At 63.5% G+C, this 18,083-nt stretch overlaps 2 protein-coding genes across 4 annotated transcripts; both read left to right on the forward strand.

The window, feature by feature from the left end:
- Positions 1-473: 473 nt before the first annotated feature.
- SLC25A22 (solute carrier family 25 member 22) lies at positions 474-10,041 on the forward strand. Of its 3 annotated transcripts, XM_072970581.1 has the most exons (14): positions 474-510; positions 2,308-2,483; positions 3,053-3,269; positions 3,556-3,693; positions 3,807-3,932; positions 4,118-4,173; positions 4,960-5,050; positions 5,717-5,835; positions 5,942-6,116; positions 6,203-6,357; positions 6,455-6,530; positions 6,605-6,645; positions 8,544-8,662; positions 9,994-10,041. In XM_072970581.1, the coding sequence occupies exons 4-14, from the start codon at positions 3,674-3,676 to the stop codon at positions 10,024-10,026; spliced, it is 1,011 nt and encodes a 336-aa protein (XP_072826682.1). In that variant the 5' UTR covers positions 474-510; positions 2,308-2,483; positions 3,053-3,269; positions 3,556-3,673; the 3' UTR covers positions 10,027-10,041. The 3 variants fall into 3 exon arrangements, with proteins under 3 accessions (XP_072826682.1, XP_072826685.1, XP_072826684.1); XM_072970584.1 differs by lacking the exon at positions 3,053-3,269 and having other exon boundaries at positions 475-510; positions 8,544-8,639; positions 9,994-10,016; XM_072970583.1 differs by lacking the exons at positions 3,053-3,269; positions 8,544-8,662; positions 9,994-10,041 and having other exon boundaries at positions 482-510; positions 6,605-8,188.
- Positions 10,042-10,068: 27 nt separating this feature from the next.
- CEND1 (cell cycle exit and neuronal differentiation 1) lies at positions 10,069-11,014 on the forward strand. Its single transcript, XM_072970585.1, has one exon. The coding sequence runs from the start codon at positions 10,069-10,071 to the stop codon at positions 10,507-10,509; it is 441 nt and encodes a 146-aa protein (XP_072826686.1). The 3' UTR covers positions 10,510-11,014.
- Positions 11,015-18,083: the final 7,069 nt, after the last annotated feature.

Raw genomic sequence — 18,083 nt, forward strand, 5'->3', positions numbered from 1 at the left:
ACATGCCCTGGGCCTCCTCTTGGTCCTGATCTTCTCTGGGAGCGTTGGGAGCCCCAGCTACAAAGTAACGGCTGCAGCACCGGTGGATACAAAGTCACCAGTTAGCGGGATTGCGCATCTGCCCTTGGGGCAGGCTGGTGGGTGTTTGGCCAGTTCAGTACCCTCTCAGCTCCTACTTTGTGGCCCAGGACCGTTCCTCCCCTAGGACACCTCGTCCCAGAGCACCCCACCATCTGCTGGCCCTTGGGGGAGTAGTCCTTGGGTCCCAGTCCATGCAAAGGCGCAAGGCCAGACCACAGAGGAAGACCCCTGGGGACCTGGGGTGCGGGCTGGCCCGGCCGGGCGCAGTGGCCGCGGCGGCCGGGAGGGGGAGCCGGAGCCCGCGTGCGGGCCGAGGGCCGGGGGCGGAGCGCGCGCGGCGCCGAGCGGACGCGCCTCCACGTCTAGGTGCAGCCGGGCGCGCGGCGCAGCGGGGAGGCGAGCGCGGCGGAGGCGGCGGCAGAGCGCGCGGTGAGTGCCCGCGGGGCGGGTCCCCTCCGCGGCGCCCACCCGAGTGTGGCTGGGCTGCGGGGGCCAGGAGCGTCACAGCGGCTGTGGGAGGTGACATCTGCCGGGACAAGGCGGCTCCTGCGGGACTCGGCGCCGGCGGATGCTCCGACCCGCTGCCGCCCGAGTGTAGGAGGCCGTGCTCGGCCCCGGGCGGTGTCGGGCGCGCTCCTCGCGCACACGTGTCCTCGCGGGGTGGGAGACTGGTGCCCCTGCCCGAGGAACAGAAGCCAGGCTTGGGGGGGTGGGGAGGAACACACGTGGGACCCTGCGGGACGTACGTGGACACGTGCCTGGCTGGAGCCTCATCGCCTGTCCGGGGACAGCGTGGCCGCCCGGGTCCCGTCTGGAACCTCTCTAGGGGTCGAGGAGCTGAGCCGGCCTCCAAGAGGCCTCCCTGAACCCCCACCTCGCGTCTCCTTTGTCGGCGGATTGCAGCCCATTGGACAGAAAGTGCCTCCCCAGGGGGAAAGGGCTGGGGGATCAAATGGCCAGTCCCAGACGCAGCCTCAGTCCCACTGCCCTTCTTGAGGGCTTCATTTGTGGGAGATTTTACCTCTGGGGTGCCTGGGAGCAGCAGCATTGTCTTGTGGGTGGTCTCTGTGACCCGAGCCTTCCACAGCCTTCCACAGCCTTGCCTGCAACCTCGGTTTACCAGGCTGCAGAATCGGAGGGAGGAGACAGGAGACAGGGGAGAAGGGGAGGGCTGATGGCCCGGGGGCCTCTGGCCTGGCTGGGACTGCGGGGTTTCTGTAGCAACAGGGGGGAAAGGAGAGGGGCCTCCAAGCTGTCTCCCGAGCAGGGAGTATGAACCACTGAGTGAGACAGAGAAAAAAGGGTTCTCCATCCAGAGGACCCCGGGCCAATCTTCCCCCGGCAGACCCCCTTCTGCCCGACAGCTCTCAGTTCTGCAGCCATCTTCCCCACTCCAGCCAGCAGAGTGTGATGTGGGACCCCAGGGCTGACTGTCTTCTCAGGCTTGGGGTCTCCAGGCCTGCCTCTCATCCTAGGACAACTGCTCCCCTCCCCACTTGGACAGTCTGTCTGGCTTCCCGGACCCCCGTCATCCAAGTGTCCCTTATCCTAGACAGGAGGTGGGGTCTGGTGATGTCAGTCCCCAGAGGGCACAAGGGTCAGAGACAACAGAGAATCAGCTGTGGCCAGTCTGCACCAGGGAAGTGGAGGGGTGGGGGGACAGGGTGAGGCTGAAGTGCAGGCTGGGGCATGGAGAAGCTGGTGCCTAACACTGAGGCCCTGGGCGAACGGGGTGTGGGGGCAGCTTGGCAGGGCGGAGGGCTCTGGGAGTGCCAGTGCCCCTGCCCTCTGGACCTGCCAACTGAGCAGGCCTGTGGGGGCAGCCAGGGGCCTCCGAGCCCCAGCAGACAGGCACGTCTTCCTCTGCTCCAGCCCGAGATTCCCCTGAAATGCCCCTTCCCCCCGAAGAAACACAAGTCTCACAGACACAGGTGGGCATAGACCCATCTCACTCCATGACACTGGATTTCCTGTGCCTGGACACGGGGAGAGCCCTGTCCGTGGGGTCCCAGGACCCTAGACAGGATCCAGCCTGCACACTGCAGCCCCGAAGCCATGGGGCAGCTGGGGGTACTGTGGCCCGGGGCTGAGGCCCTGTGAGCAGGTTGCCTGGCTTGGCTGAGTCAGCCTGAATCAGACCCACTGCCCCATGGGCTGAGGGGGGTTCTGAGGTCAGTCCCTGCCTCCCAGAAGCTGTCACACCCCTTCTCATCTCTTCACCCACAGCTTCAGGGAGCCTCATCCCGCCCGAAGTGAAAGAGAAAGTCCCCCTCCCCCGCCAGCCCCGCCCCGCCCCGCCCCGCAGCCAATCCTCGCAGCCGGCACCTCCTTCGGCTTCGGATCTCCGCGGCGAGCCCCAGGCAGCAGTCCTGGAGGAGGAGCCGAGTCCTGTGCACCTCCGGGTGAGCCGACCTGGGCCGGGGCGGGAGGCAGCAGCCGGGGCGGCAGGGATGCTGGGCAGGCAGGGGAGAGCGTGGCCCAGGAAAGCTTGAGGGGAAGGTCACCAGTCCTCGGAGGGACAGCTGGGCTGTGTGACCCTGGGTGGTAGCACTTCGGGTGCAAACTGGTGACAGCTGGCCTCTGAGGGGGCCGGAGTTGGGAAGGCCCCCCCACGGTTCAGTTTTATGCCTGTGCCCCTCCATCGGAGGCCCCGATGTTGGCTCTGGCTCCCCCACCCTGCTTCTAGTGAGAGAGACTGCTTGCCTGTATCCCTAGAGTAGATGGGGGGCCCAACCACATGGAGCCTCAGAAGGTCAGCCACCCCCTTATCAGAGGTCCTGACGGTCACTGCATTTCTCTGTCTGTCTGTCAGTCTGGGAGTGAAATTCTTGGGAGGGGTGGAGAGGTGGGTGGACACAGGGCTGATTATGGTTGAGTTGGTGCTTCTCCGAGGGGAGGGGATGGTCAGGGGTCCAGCACGGAGTTGCCATGGAGTAGGGGCCACACCTGAGTTGGCTGTGTCTACCTGCAGTTGTGATCTGAGCCCAGGTAGGGGTCCTGGGGCACCAGGAAGGAGGAGACCCTCACCCCCATCCTGAAGAGGACAGGCGCCCACCGCCTTTGCTCAAGGATGGGGGCTTGCCACAGCCCACTCCAGGGGTTGAGGTGCCCTGACTGGCGCTGTGGCCCCGTCTCCCGATGCTGCCTCCCGCAGAGGCGCCTGGCCCTTTAAAGGGCTCGGTGTGCACGTGAGCATAAGCGTGAATGGGAGCCTGGGCGCCTGTGCAAGGCCAGCTGGGAGGACGCTGCTGGTGGTGGGGGGGGGCCTTGGGGTGAAACTGGTGGCCTTGGGGATGGGGCCAGGTGGCGGGTGCCTCTCCGCACACCACACGCCCAGAACACGTGGCAGCCCTGGCCTCGGTGGTTGGGTGAGGGGCTGGGTGCTGGGAGGAAGGCTCTGGGGAAGCTTATTGCTCTGGTGCGCCTCCAAGCCTCTGCCCACCCCCGCTGATTCCAGCGCCCTCTTTCTCCTAGGACAGGAGTGTGGTTTTGAAATTCCCCTGAGAGGAGAAGACCACCCCTCCCCCTCCTCTACCACCTCCCCATCTGGCATCCTTCTCTGCCGCCCCTACCTGGTTGCCCCTGGAGTTAAATGGCTGATAAGCAAATCAGGTCAGAACACAACCTCTCACCACCTCCCACCTCTGCCCTGTGCCCTGCCCCCTCCCCCGAGTCCCAGACCTCTGGCCCGGGTCAAGGTCCTGAAGCTCCCTCTGCCCACACAGTCTGACAGCCAAGCTCATCAATGGCGGCATCGCTGGGCTGATTGGGGTCACCTGCGTGTTCCCCATCGACCTGGCCAAGACGCGGCTGCAGAACCAGCAGAACGGCCAGCGCATGTACACCAGCATGTGAGCCCCCGGGTTGGGGGCGGGGTGCAGAGCCAGGGGAGCGGGCAGCGCAGTCTTCTGAGCCCTGCTCCTGTGTCCCCACAACCTGTGAAACTGAAGGAGACACTGAGGGCAGAGCAGGCCTGAGGGAGCTCCTGCCCGGCTCAGGACTGAGCCCCTCCTCACTCCCACCCCCTTGGCTGCAGGTCTGACTGTCTTATCAAGACCATCCGCTCAGAGGGCTACTTCGGGATGTACCGTGGTGAGGCTTGGGATGGGGGAGGCCTGGGAGCTGCTCCTGCAGCCCCAGAGGGGTCCTGCTGTACCTGCTGGGAGACAGGGCAGGGGGCAGGGCAGAGCGGCATGCCTGGGCCTGGTGTGTAAGTTGGAGCTGTCCCATGTGGCTGGCTGCACTTGTACTAGGGGCCAGGCGCTGGGTGTCGGGGGGGGGGCGTGAAGGGACAGGGAGGGATCTCTGGGGAGTGGCAGTTCTCAGCCCTGTCCCCCTCTCACTACCAGCACCTGGCATGACAGGACACTAGGTCTCTGCCACGGTGGCTGCAGCCTCCTCCTCTGCTTCCTGGGACAGGCGGGACCCCGTTGTGCTGGGAGACTGGGCGGGGATGGGGGCATTACTACAAAGCAGCTTAGGAGACAATCTCCCAGCCTGGATTTGCCCGGATGCCGTATGGCCCTGAGTCCTCGCCACTGAGAGGGGCTGGTTGCTGCCTTCCTGGGCTCTGACCCACACCAGGCCTGAGCCCCCCTGGGGCGAGCACCTTCTGTGCCCTCAGGGAGCTGTTCCTCAGGGGGGCCCATCCGCCAGAATGGGAGGGACCTGTGGGAGGCTGAAAGGGTGCCTGGAGGAGGAGACACTGCCCCATGCCTGGTCCCCACCCCCGCTGGGCACAAATGTGGGTGAGAGGGCAGGAGGAGGCAGCCAAGCAGTGACTGGGGTGGGGCTTTGCCAACTGGGAGGCAAGTGCTGGCTGGGAGCCTCCCCATCCCTGGCCACTGAGCAGCCTGTGCTGCCCCCTGTGCCACACAGGGGCCGCCGTGAACCTGACCCTCGTCACCCCCGAGAAGGCCATCAAGCTGGCAGCCAATGACTTCTTCCGATATCAGCTCTCCAAGGACGGGTGAGGGGTCTGGCTGGCTGCTGGGGGCTGAGGTCCTGAGGGCGAGGGTCTGTGCCTCCAGACAAAGGACAGAGGCTCTGGTCTCCTGTAGGCCCCTCACCTTGACCTTGCAGGGCCTCCTCTTCCTCCTCCTCCTCCGCCTCTGCTCCCTCTCCTGCCTCCTCCTCCTCCTCCGCCTTGCTCCCCCCCACGACCACCCTTCTCTGTCCTCCTTGTCCCCGCATGGGGTGGAGTGAAGCAGGTGCTGACTCAGCGGTGCTCAGGCCCCTGGGGTCCTTGGCCCCCAGCCACTGCCTGTGCCCCTTGTGGGTTAGGATGGGGTGGGCACCTAGCAGTTTTCCCTGCCCCCCCCCGAGGGTGGGACTGAAAGGGTAGGAGTCCCTTGGGGCACTTGAAACGCCCTCCAACCCCCAAGTCCGTTTCTCTTTGCTCAAGAATGGCCCCTTGGCTCTTCCCAGGCCCTGCCTGTGACCATCTGTCTGCTGGGCTCAGCGCCTGTTGCTGGAGAGCCTGGAGGGGTGTCTGGGGCTGGGGGTTCTGCATCCCCACAGGGCTGCATCTGCCTGCCCCACTCGCATCCCCCTTCACACCGAGTTGCAGTGGGCGGTCCTCTGGGCGGCGGGGGCCTCTGACTCTTCCTTGCAGCCCCTGCCTCCTTTCCCGCAGGCAGAAGCTGACCCTGTTGAAGGAGATGCTGGCGGGCTGCGGGGCGGGCACCTGCCAGGTGATTGTGACCACCCCCATGGAGATGCTGAAGATCCAGCTCCAGGACGCAGGCCGCCTTGGTGAGGGCAACGGGGGGGGGGCCCACAGCGGACCCCATCTGGACCCATCCCTGCCCCCAGCTCGTGCCAGGAGAGACAGCCAGCAGCCCATCCCCTTTCTCCCCAGCCGCCCAGAAGAAGATGCTGGCTGCCCAGGCCCAGCTCTCGGCACAGGGGGGCACCCGGCGCTCAGTGGAGGCTCCCGCTTCCCCGCGGCCCACGGCCATTCAGCTGACCCGGGACCTGCTGCGGAGCCGCGGCCTCGCCGGCCTCTACAAGGGACTGGGAGCCACGCTGCTCAGGTGGGAGAGCAGGAGGGTGGGGGGGGGTCACTGCCCAGCGCGCCCCCCCAATGCCTCCCAGTCGGTCACCATCGCCCCCTCCACAGGGATGTCCCCTTCTCTATCGTCTACTTCCCCCTCTTTGCCAACCTGAACCAGCTGGGCCAACCAGCCTCTGGGGAGAAGTCTCCGTTCTACGTGTCCTTCCTGGCAGGCTGTGTGGCTGGGAGCACAGCCGCCGTGGCCGTCAACCCCTGTGATGGTCAGTGCCGGGGCCTGGGCCCAGGCTGGGGCTGGGGGCCAAGGGGCTGGGTGGGAGGGAGGGCCCCACGCTGACCACACACCCACGCCCCCTGCAGTGGTTAAGACGCGGCTCCAGTCGCTCCAGCGTGGTGTCAACGAGGACACGTACTCGGGGTTCCTGGACTGTGCCAGGTGGGCCAGGTCCCTGGGTGGGGGGAGCGGGGGGTAGCACCAGCCCTGCAGCTCTGACACCACCCTCCCCACAGGAAGATCTTGCGGAACGAGGGCCCCTCTGCCTTCCTGAAGGGTGCGTACTGCCGTGCCCTGGTCATCGCCCCGCTGTTTGGCATCGCTCAGGTGGTCTACTTCCTGGGCATCGCAGAGACCCTGCTGGGGCTGCCGCGCACACAGCCCTGAGCCCGGCAGCCACTCCCCACCCTCCAGCCGAGCAGGACCAGAGTGGGACCAGAGCCAGGGGGTCCACCCAGGACCAAGCACAAGTCTCTCCCCATGGAGGGTGGGGGAGAGGAAGCGGGTGCAGGATCCACACGGTGGTGCAGACACTGGCCTGGCGAGGTCCTGCCTGCACCACCACTGGGATCAATGTCTTATTTATGTAGAAAACGCAGAAATCTTTACATTCCTGGCGCCAGCCCTGCCCTACCTTTGGCCCAGCCTGAACACCCCCAGGGACAGAGCTGGTCTCTGGACTGGGGGCCTCAAGGCCTGGGCTGGGCGCCTCTAGGCCTGGGCTGGGCTCGCTGGACCCTGCCTTCCAGTCTCCCAGCACCCGTCCCTGGGGCTTGGCCCCCGTCCACAGAGGGGACCCCGCACAAACCTGTTTATTACCTTGCCGAGCACAGGCGGCCCTGTCTGTCCCTTGTCTGTCCATCCAGCCCCTGCCACCCCCCTGCTGCTGTTCTTGCCTCAGCCAGCCTTGCCGGAGGGCGGGGCTCTCCTGCCCCCGTATTGAGCCAGGCATCCTAGGTTGGGGGTCGCCCTGAGTTCTGACTCCCAGGGCAGATCCCCTGCCCTCACCATGGGACCCAACATCCCTCCTGGTGGGCCCCTCCGCCCCTCCCCCCAGGCAGGGGCCCTGCGTGTGAGGCCTGTGTATGTGCAAATGCTGTGGGCACAGGTTATGCCCACCAGCCCTCAGCTGGCCTGGTCCCTCAGGGATGGGGCTGTGGGGGGCTGCTGCCCTTCCTCACGTGGCCAGGCTGTGTGTGTGTGCGTGTGTGTGTGCGTGTGTGTGCGTGTGTGTGCGTGTGCACACCCTAGGCTCCCCACTTACCCCGTCCAGGAATTCATTTCTCCAGCCAGCCCCTCCTGCTGCACCTTTAGCAGACCCCTCTTCTGAGACCACCACCCTGGGTCCAAGGGAGGGCAGGCATGAGGACCAGTATCTTCTCTGCTTGCAGGGGCCCAGGAGCTGCCCCTTCCGTCTGCACAGGGCCCACCCAGCTCTCTGGGCCTCTGCACGAGCCCTGCCCCCACCGCACTTCCAGGCCCCGCCCCCATTGATATTGTGAATTGAGGCAGGCCGCCCTGCCCTGCCCCCAGCCACGTGACCGTGCTGGTGACTGATCCCGACGTGCTGGTGCTGTGTCGTCCCCCCCACCCCGCCCCTGCTGTGAGGCCCCTTCCCGGTGACACCACCTGGGGCTCAGGCCTGGGCCCCCCGGTTCACAGGTGTTCCTGAGGACTGGCGGCTCTCTCCTGTCACGTCTGTACCTTGGAAGCTGCTGCTGCTGCTTACAAAATTATATTTTTTTCTTTTGAAGAGTTTTAAGGAGTTGTAACTTTTTGTGTCTTGTCACGTAAGAAGATAAATAAATATTCTAAGTAGATGTCTCGCCTCATCTCTGAGACTCTGTTAGAGACGAGGAACGGAAGGGCACCCCCTCTTCTGGTAGCCTGCTCCCCTCCCCCTGCAGTCCTTGGTCCTGCCGCCTACTGACAGGCGCATTGGCCTGGAGGGGTTCCTGGGCGAACAGCCGCCTGACTCCCTTGCAGTCTGGGCTGGGTGTGTGGGAAAGCCAGCCTCAGCCTCTCCCATCCCTGACCCTAAACAACCCTTGGGATCAAAAGAGGAGCTGGTTTGGGGGACCCCAGAAGTCCCAGCCAGCCCAGGGCGCTGTGGTGGCCAAGAGTAGGGGGGCGGAGCCAGCGCTGATGCCGTCCCCGCCTCTCTTCCTGCGTCAGGAGCAGTGCATTGTGGGAAACTCCCAGTCCTTGCATCCACAGCTGCCGCTCGCCGCCCGCCGCCCGCCGTGGTCCCGCAGAGTGCGCTGCGCCGAGGTGGGAGGCCTAGAAGCAGCAGTGTAAGGCGGCGGGGACTCTGCAGCCCGGGATCTGGGGCGGGATGGGGGCGCTGGGTCCGGCGGGATGAAGCGGTGGTTCCCCTGCCATGAAGGTCATCGGGGGCGCTCTTCCTGGCCCCTTGCTCTCTTGGGCACCGCGGCCTGGAGGGGGAGGGGCAGCTGGGTGACGTCAGTATGAAACCAAAATAACCAAGGGTCTGGGGAGGAGGGTGGGAAGTGGACCACCTGCTCTTTGCAAACCTGATGCCCAGCAGCTGGGTGACCCTGCAGACTGGCAGGGAGTGAGGGCCGCTGGGGCTCCCTGGGAGGTGGGACAGCAGCTGGGCCTCTCATCAGGACACCCCCATCACGCTGTGACCTTCAGGCGACCTTCACGGTTAGTGTGCATCACCAGGGTGGGGAACTCAGGCTGCCCCCTCCCACCTGGACTCCTTCTCCCAGGGGGTAGAGGTGGGAGTTCCAGCCTCCCAGAGGAGAGGCAGACAACTGATGTCCAGGTCTCCAGGGAGGGAGGACTCGGGTCCAGAATGGCTCGGCCCCCAGCCCCTCCTCTTCCCCAGACACTGAGAATCTGGGTCAGGCCTTTCCTATGGCCCCATCCTCTGCCACGTGTCAGTCAGCCTGGCCCAGATTCAGGGATGCTGAGGCTGACTGACAGGGCATGTGCCCACCCTAGGGTCACGCCAGGTATCCCCTCTCCCACCAGAGGCTCAGGAAGGACTTCCTGCCCGTCAGCTGGAGCAGGCAAGGACGGCCTTGGGGTTGGGTGCCTGGCACTGGGGAGAAGATGGCCGGCCGGGGGGCACAGGCCTGTCGCTGCCCCCTGGCTTCTCCAGCCTTCTTGATTTTGTCACATCTGGGTCCTGGAGGCCTTGGGCCCATTCCTCCCTGCCCAGACTCTGAGTCCCCACCCTGCCCTGCCCCCCATTTGGACCCAGCCCCCCTCTGGAGAAGGCTACACGGTCAGTTCTGCATGGGCCCACTGGGCTGCAGCCCACCTTCCCTGACTGCACACCCTTCTCAGGGCTGGGGGGCTCTCACTTCCCTGTCAGGACTGCCCCTCCCTGGGCTAGTGTGATGGGCACCACATATGTGTGGGTTTCACAGATAAGGAAACTGAAACCTCTGGCTGCTCTCATCTGGACCCCCCCAGCCCAGATGGGGGCATAGTGCCTGCCAGTGTGGTTGGAGGGGCTTCTCAGGAGGTTGTCCAGGTCCTGGAGGGGTCTGGTGGAGTCTAGAGAACTGAGCAGGGTCTCTACAGGGACGAGGAGGTGGAGGATGGGCAGGAGGGCCAAGTCTCTGGCCATCGCCTCATTGTGTCTCTCCAGGCCCATAGAATGCCCAGAGGCGAGCTGTCCTGAGCTGCTGTGGTCTAGACACCTGCCCACCCACGCACGCCCACCATGGAGTCCAGAGGGAAGTCGGCCAATAGCCCCAAGGCCGACACGAAGGCCACTGCTGAGGCCAGAGCACCCCCGGCTGCAGATGGGAAAGCCCCCTCAGCTAAGCCTGGGAAGAAGGAAGCCCCAGTGGAGAAGCAGGAGCCTCCAGCGGCCCCCACCCCACCACCTGCCAAGAAGACCCCGGCCAAGGCAGACCCTGCCCTTCTCAACAACCACAGCAACCTGAAGCCAGCCCCCTTGGCCCCCAGCAGCCCCAATGCAGCCCCTGAGCCCAAGGGCTCTGGGGATGGGGCTGAGGAGGACGAGGCCCCCAGTGGGGGTCCCGGGGGCCGAGGTCCCTGCCCTTTTGAGAACTTGACACCCCTGCTTGTGGCTGGGGGTGTGGCTGTGGCAGCAGCAGCCCTGATTCTTGGTGTAGCCTTCCTGGCCCGAAAAAAATGATGGCTGGTACCCAGGTCGGGCACAGCCACTCCTGTATAGACTTGGGAATCTAGTGCATGCCAAGTTCACACACAGCTATCTCTACACACGTAACATGCATACTTGTAGACCCCCAGATTCACACAGAAGGAGAGAGAAACGGGCAGCCCCCAACCCACCCAGCGGTGGAAACCAAGCCCGCTTGGCTGATCGGCCCCCAGCACGTACCCCGCCCAACCTCAGCGGAAGGCACCCAGGCTCTGGGGTTACAGAGCAGCGACACGGGTAGAGGGCTCGGCCTGGACTGGGGCGCCTGGTGGCAGAGGAGGGAGGTCCCCTGAGTGTGGCCGCCCATCCACGGTGGACATACTCACATGTGCCAGCCTGTCCTGAGAAGCCCGAGCAGTGCTGTGGGCGTCCCGGCAGCAGCGTCCTCAGGAGGCCATCCTCCAGGGCTAGGCAGGGGCCTGGGATGGGCTCTGACCTGGGTCCGGCCCACACGGGGACATTAAAGGTGTGGTTGTTGCGCTGCCCCCATTTCTGCTCTTTGCTTGCAGCTGTGGGGCGGGGTGGGGGTAGGGATCCATCTGGGTGGGCCCGACCCCCTGCGGCTGACCTGGGGCAGGTGGTCCTATCATCAGAGCCTGACCACCACCTGGCTGGTGGCCTGTGCCCTGGCTGCGTGGATAGACAGCCCAGAGGCTGATGTTGGGAGGGGCTCCCAACATCTACCTTCTGGCTGGGCTCCCACAGTCCCTGCCCTGAGCCCCTTCCCCGTGCTGTGGCAGTCGTCCTGGGGGCCGCTGAGACTCCAGCAGGTGGGCGGCAGTGCCTGCCCAGGCCCCACAGACGGCCCCTCCTGCCTCACCCGGCATCCTTGGAGTCTCACAAGCATATAAATGCAGTAACACGGGTAGAGCCGCCGGGCGGGGGGCCCTCACCCATGCCCACGGCCCCATCGTGCCTGCAGGGAGGCGTGCTCTCAGACCCGCCCTCGTGCCTCCGTTCCAGCTTGGCCCATGGCACAATGGCAGTGGCAGCAGGCACGGTGGGAGCCCGATGGGCCCTTGCCTGGCCAATGGCCACTGGAACCCTGGGCCCGAGTGGAGGCTGAGTTTGAAATAAACTGTTCTCTACAGGCTGGGCTGGGGTCCTCACCTGCAGGCGGCCAGGAGGGGTGTCATGTATCCACACCCAGGGCTTTACAGGAAGGGGCAGGGACCCCCAGGTGCCCCTCCCAGCCCCTCCTGCCACCTCCATGCCCTTGATCCTGGTGGGCTCTACCCACAGCCACAGCCGGGCCTCCCTGCTGGCCCCAACCCTAGATGGATACCCGGGGCTGCAGGACCCACTCCTGCGCCCAGGCTGCGGCCTCAGTGCAGGGGGCCGAGCCGGACTGTAGCCACAAGGACTTGGGGCAGGGAAGGGGACCTTATTTGTCAGGCTGAACTCTTCTGCTGGGGGGCTCTTTCCGCCCCACCCTCTACAGTGATCTGGCCCCCCAGGGGTGGGCTGCGGAGTTCCCTCAAGGGGACGGCTTCCTCCTCTCCTCACCTGCCCACAGCTCCCTGAGCCTGCTCTGGCCAGGTGTCCATCTGAGGAGCCTGCTGGGGCGTGGGCTTGTGGGTAGCAGGGCCTCCTGGACTCCAGAAGTGTCCCTGCAGGCTTTGTCACCCTGGGCCACTCCCCTTGGGCTTCCTCAAGCTGGGGGGGTGGGGGGCCATGTGGCACCTCTTTCCCTTCTTTTCCCAGTACCTCCCCGAGGGGCACATCCCGTCCCTACACGCCCACTTCAGGCCCAGACAAGTCCGGAGAGCTTCCCTGGGGTGAATACACCCCAAACAGACCTGACGCCCTTGCCCTGAGCCCGCCCCTCCTCCGCACCCAAGCCTCCTGCCCCTGAGCCCAGCCACCGAAGGGGAGGGGCTGCCCCCACCTCCAGCCTCCTGCCACCCAGTGCCCCCTCCCGTTCTCTCTGCTCTGTGGCTCGTAGCTTAAAAGGAAACAAAACTCTCCTGGCACTTGCGGGGACTTGGGGAGGGGCAGAGGTGACTGAAATGGGCTCTGTGGTCATCCCCGAGAGGCCCTCCCAACGCTGCGACGCCCCACCCAGGATGCTGCTTCGTCTTACTCCGCGATTCGATTCTCCATTAAAGCATGCGGAGGCTGTTTCAGGACGTTTGCAGCCTCAGACAAAGCTGTCACAGAAGTCCTTGGCCTCCCCGCTGCCCCCTACCCCGTGTCTCTGGGCATCCTGCAGGCACACCTTTTTTTTGTTTTATTGTGGTAAAATGTGCATCACGTACAACATACCATTTTATCTCAGCCCCTCAGGTGCACAGATGGTTGGCATTAAGAACATTCATGTTGTTGTGTTAACATCACGCCACCCATCTCTGGAAACTACTCAGCTCCCCAAACTGACACTCTGTCTCCATGAACACCCACTCCCCGCCCCCTTCTCCTCCCCTGGTCCCTACTGTCCGCTTCCCGCCTCTATGAGTCTGACTCCTCTAGGGACCTCGTACGAATAGAATCAAGACAGCACGTGTCCTTCTGTCTGGCTTATTTCACTGAGCATCACGTCGCCAGGGTTCATCCATGTTGTAGCCGTGTCAGGATTTCCCTCCCTTGAAGGCTGAATCGCATCCCACTGTGTGGATGGACCACGTTTTGTGGATCCACCCATCCACTGACGGACACTGGGCTGGCTCCACCTGTTGGCTGTTGTAACGCTGCCGTGAACACGGGTGTGCATACACCTGGGACCCTGCACCCACCCTCTCTGGGACACACCCGAAGGTGGATGGCTGGGCCACGCCGGGTGTGCGTCCTACACTCTGCCGCTCGGTCTTGTGCCACGGGCTGGCCATGAGAGCAGCGCTGCCCTCGCCCAGTGACCAGGAGCGGCGAAGCACCCAAGGCTCTGCAGGCCGAACGGGGCAAGCTGGCCACTCCTGGTGGTTTCCCTTTGCACTGGTCCGACTGCTACTGCTTGCCAGGTTCCCGGCCATCTGGGGCTTGCCTCTTGTGATTTTTCCTGGTGGTGCCATTTGTCCATTTTTCTATTGATGGGATGCCTTCTCCTCATTTACCGGAGGATGCCTGTCTGTGTTTTGTATTCCAAGCCTTTGCCGACCTGCACGTGTCTTCATTTGCTGGCTGCCTTGCCTCTCACTCTGTTTCCTGAGTCCAGAAGTTCCAAAACCTCAGCTGCTCCCTTTACCACCAAGCTTCTGGGGTCTTGGTTTCAAGGATAGTCTTCTCGTGCTAGTCTGACATTCTTGCAATTTACTCGAATTTAGGCCTTTAATCCACCTGGACTTTAGGTTTTCTGTGGAGGAAGCTGCAGAATTCATGTTGTCTCCTTCCCACTAGCAGAAGCGATAGCCCAGCCTCGAGAAATGGATGGTCCCCCTGACCCCACAGTGATGCTGTCCCCTGCGGTTCCTCCTCCACAGCCAGGGCCTGTCCTGGGCCCGCCTGCACCTGACACAAGGCCACACTGCAGTTTTGTGATATCACATTGCAATGAGCTCCCGTTTCTCCATCTCTTATGAGTTCGAGTCACCAGCGTCCCCTCCACGGGGAAGGCTCAGTCAGACTGGTTAGCCGAGGTCCCTGGGACCCCGTGTGAGTTCTGACTCTCAGCCTCTGGTTCATAGCATCCCCAGGCTTGAGTAACGCAGGGGGGCCTCCAAAGTGGAAAAAACAAAAACACTCTCAGGGACGCCCAAGGTTGGCTTAAATATACTTTTGTGACAGAACTATTTTCAATGTCCAAAAAAAAAAATACCAGATATAAAAAGTATTCAGTGTCCAAAAAGTACACACCGTAAATTCCCCTCAGACTTACAAGGACATCTGAAAAACGGGGACCTCGGATGGGCGGCAGCAGCCCCAGGGGCAGGCGTGCCCATGGCTGGGCACTGAGGATGCTGCCGGGCTGTGTTGCGCTCACGTGGGATCACCTTACAGGGATGCAGAGGGGCCCAGCTGGCTTTCCTCCCTAGCACCCTTCTTCCCCTAAGAGTGCCTAACTCCCCTTTGGGGACCCCTACCCTGAAATGCATTCTTGGTGCGGGGGTGGGGAGGGCTGGCCAGTGCCTCAGGACCCGCCCTCCCCAGACAGGGGCACAGCCAGGTAGGGGCTTCCAGAGCCTCTCTTCCTCCATCAGGGCAGAGTGACTAAGGCCTGGGGAGGGCGGAGGTGGCCGGTGACTCACTGCTCCAGACCCTCCCTCTCCGTGGCTGCTGAGTCAGGCCTTCAGTGCCCCCTGTCCTGGGCCCGCAGCTCCCAGGCCTCAAGGAGGCCCCAGGCCCAGGCAGGCAGAGGCTCTCTGTGTCCCAGCGACTGGTCCCAGCGTGCCTGGACCTCCTGTCTAGTGTCTGACCCGCAGAGCTGGTGCCGGCTATCGGAGGGTTGAACGGAGCGAGGTGCACTGCCAGCTCCTGCTCTCCAGCACTGGGGACCTGCCCCGGCAGGAGAGAGGCTTACGCCCATGGTGCTGCAGAGAGCGCTGAGGTGACCTCCTGTGACCCACCCCTGGCACGTGGGAGCAAAGCCTGGGTGGAAGTCAGCCCCTCTCCAGCCCAGTGGTCCCCGGAGGTGTGTTTGGGGGGAACCCCGTTCCGACCCTCCTCTGGGTCCTCCCGGGCATCCGCTGCTCCTGTCCTGATGGACATTGGGCTGGGCCAGCCTGGGACAGAGCCTGTCTCCATATCATATCACCCCACTCCAGGCCACAAAGCACCATTGCCTGCCCACCTGTCTGACATCTTCTGGCCAGGCCCCAGCAGCCTGTGGGCAGTGGTACCGGCTGCTCTACCCTCCCAACAGGACTGCTGATGCCCCCTCCCTCACCGGGCAGAAGGGCCCAGCACTCCAGCTGGCCGCAATGGCCTCAGCAGCCCCATGCTTTCTGGGTTGTCACCTGCCACCCTCTGCTTTCTGGTGCAGGGTCTGCATAACTCACAGGTGCTTGGGGTCTAGGTCTCGGGACCCCACCCAGCCCAGCCTTGGCCAAAAGCAAACCAGGAGCTGAGGAGCCTGTGCCCTGATGGGAAGAGGGACGCATCTGCTGGCAGCCTGGGTAACTGGGCTTCCTATGACACTCTCACCCTGGAGAACCCCAGTCCCAAGCCCCTGTATGTGAGGCCCATCCGGCAGTCAGGCTGAACTAACAAAGGACACTCAGTGCAATCCTGTGGGGGGGTGTTTTCCCAAAGAAAGTACAGGGTAGACAGTGCCTTGGGCCCCTGGGTTTTGAGGGACGGTTAGGAGTTTGGCAGGCAGCAAGGAGCTCCAGCATTTCAGAGGGAGGAATAGCAAGGGCAAAGGCTCCTAGGGAAAGGCTCAGACATGCTCCAGAAAGTTGCCAGGGGAGGAAGCAGGGGTGACCTGAGGCAACGGCCAGCCCCACAGGGCAGAAAGTCCCGCAGGACACTCGCCCACTCACCCATCCTTGGCGTCAAGCGTAAGCAGAGGTAGGAATGAAACATCAGTGCAGGACAACAGGACCAGTGATCTCCATGTATCTTGTGCCTCGGGGTCCTAAACAAATGCAGAAGCCCAGGTTCAAGAGCGTCACAACCCCCAGCAAGAGAGCCCCCGTGGCCCCCCACCTTCACCGGCCCCACGCGGACACTCACTATTGGAGGATGAGGCACCTGAAGAGCAGGTAGACGATGCCCAGGGAAGCTGGGTAAGCCCACACCTCGGGCGTGACCCTGGGCCAGGGCTCTCGAGGGAGGCTCAGCACAACAGGGAAGGGGAGCCTCTTCCCCTCATGTCTAGATTCTGCCCAGGAGACAGTCACCTGGGCCTAGACTGCCAGCTGCACACCCATCTGGTCCCCAGGCCCTCCTGCACTCTGCCCTGGGAGGAGGATCTGCCTGTCATAGCAGCCACCGCCATGCCCAGGTGTGCCCTGACACCTGGCCCAGGTTACGGCCAGGCCTCAGTGATATGCCCCTCCTCATCCGCTGGGATGAGGGTATGAGGGGCAGGGGGCTGACCCCCAGAATGGGAACTCACTCAGGAAGAATACAATCCCTGTGGGCATCCTAATCACCAGGACAGGTCCTTGGGAGTCCTCCTGTCTGTGTCCTCACCACAGCACACAGGGGCAGACATTGAGAGGCTGGTCACTGGCAAGCCCAGAACGAGGATTCTGGTCGTGAGGCCCTGTGCAGTCTGCCTACCCCAGCTCCAAATGCCACGTGGGACCTGTGCCTCACAGGCTGCCCTGGACTGGGCTTGGGGTCATGTGTACGTGGGAGACCTGGACCCGAGATCCTGGACTTGGAGGTCAGCCCCCCAGCCTGGACCCCGGGTGTGCACCTGGAGCATCCTGCCTGCCACACACTAGCCTCGCTGCAGTGTCATGGCCCCGGCTTCCTCCTCCCTCCTCTTCCTTAGAGACAGAAATGACTGGGCGTCAGATGTCCCTGCGCGCTGGGTGGAGGCAAGGAGGCTCTTGGACACCGGGCTCTTCCCTACCTTCTGTCCAGCACCGGTGGCTGGCTCGGATGCCCTGGCGTGGTGCAGGTGGGGCTGGACCAGCAGGGGGACCCCATGGCCCCAACTCAGCCTGGCCCCTCCAATGCTTGGGTCTGACACTCATGGACCTAGAAAGCTCTCCTGTGCAGGTCTCCATCCAAATCCCACCCACACCCAACTCAGGCACTGCCTGTGGGTGAGGAGCGGGTGCTCCTGACTGTGCTGCTGGTGGTCAGGGCCCCTGGAAGCAGGGGACAGGGTGGGCAGAGGGCAGAGCTAATGGTTGTGTAGGGAGGGGGTGCCCAGGAGGAGCACCTTGGCCTAGACTCGCCCACTTTGGCAGTTTCCACCCATGACAAGGATTTCTGCAGCAGCTGCCCCTCTACATTGGAGCAGGGACTAGAGGGTGACCTGTGGGGCCAAGGGGCAGCGCCAGCCCTCCTAACCACCAGCCTGTGCCCAAGCTCCTCCACAGGCCTCCCTTCTCTCCAGCCAGTCCCTAAAGACCCACATGTATACCCCCACCTGACTGCCCCCTTGCTCTCCTGTAGAAAAACTCCTTCAAATGCAGCTCTGCCCAGTGGCATCTTGATTTTTCCTCTGAACTCAGCACCCCTGAGGCATCCCCATCGCAGGAAGTGACACCAGCATTCTTCCAGAGACTCAGCTGAACCCCAGAGACCCTGGATACTTCTGTGCCCTTACAATCATCCACTCCACCTCCACCTCCTTGGACCACTTCTTGCCCTCTGGGCTCCCACCCTCACCCTCACAGGGACCCACCAGCACAGGCCCACTCCCCTGCCTGGAGCCATGTGGCTCGGCCCGCTCTTCTTTCAAGCCTTTACCCCTTCAGACATGCCCCCACCATTTCCGTGTAGCTCCCAGCCTCTCCCACCCTTGCGAGACCCTCCTTTCCCTGTCCCCCTGGCCCACCCCGATTGCTCTTCTCACCAGCTGACGAACAGTGCTGTCACCTTCTGGATCCAAGGTCCAGCCCTACACCCAGGACACAAGCCCCACTAGCAGAGCACTTTGCCTCTGGCATTCCATCTTGTGGCCCCAGTGTCAGCATGGAGGGAGACACAGGTGG

Source organism: Vicugna pacos, chromosome 10 (assembly GCF_048564905.1).
Source record: "Vicugna pacos chromosome 10, VicPac4, whole genome shotgun sequence".
Classification (NCBI taxonomy): Eukaryota; Metazoa; Chordata; class Mammalia; order Artiodactyla; family Camelidae; genus Vicugna; species Vicugna pacos.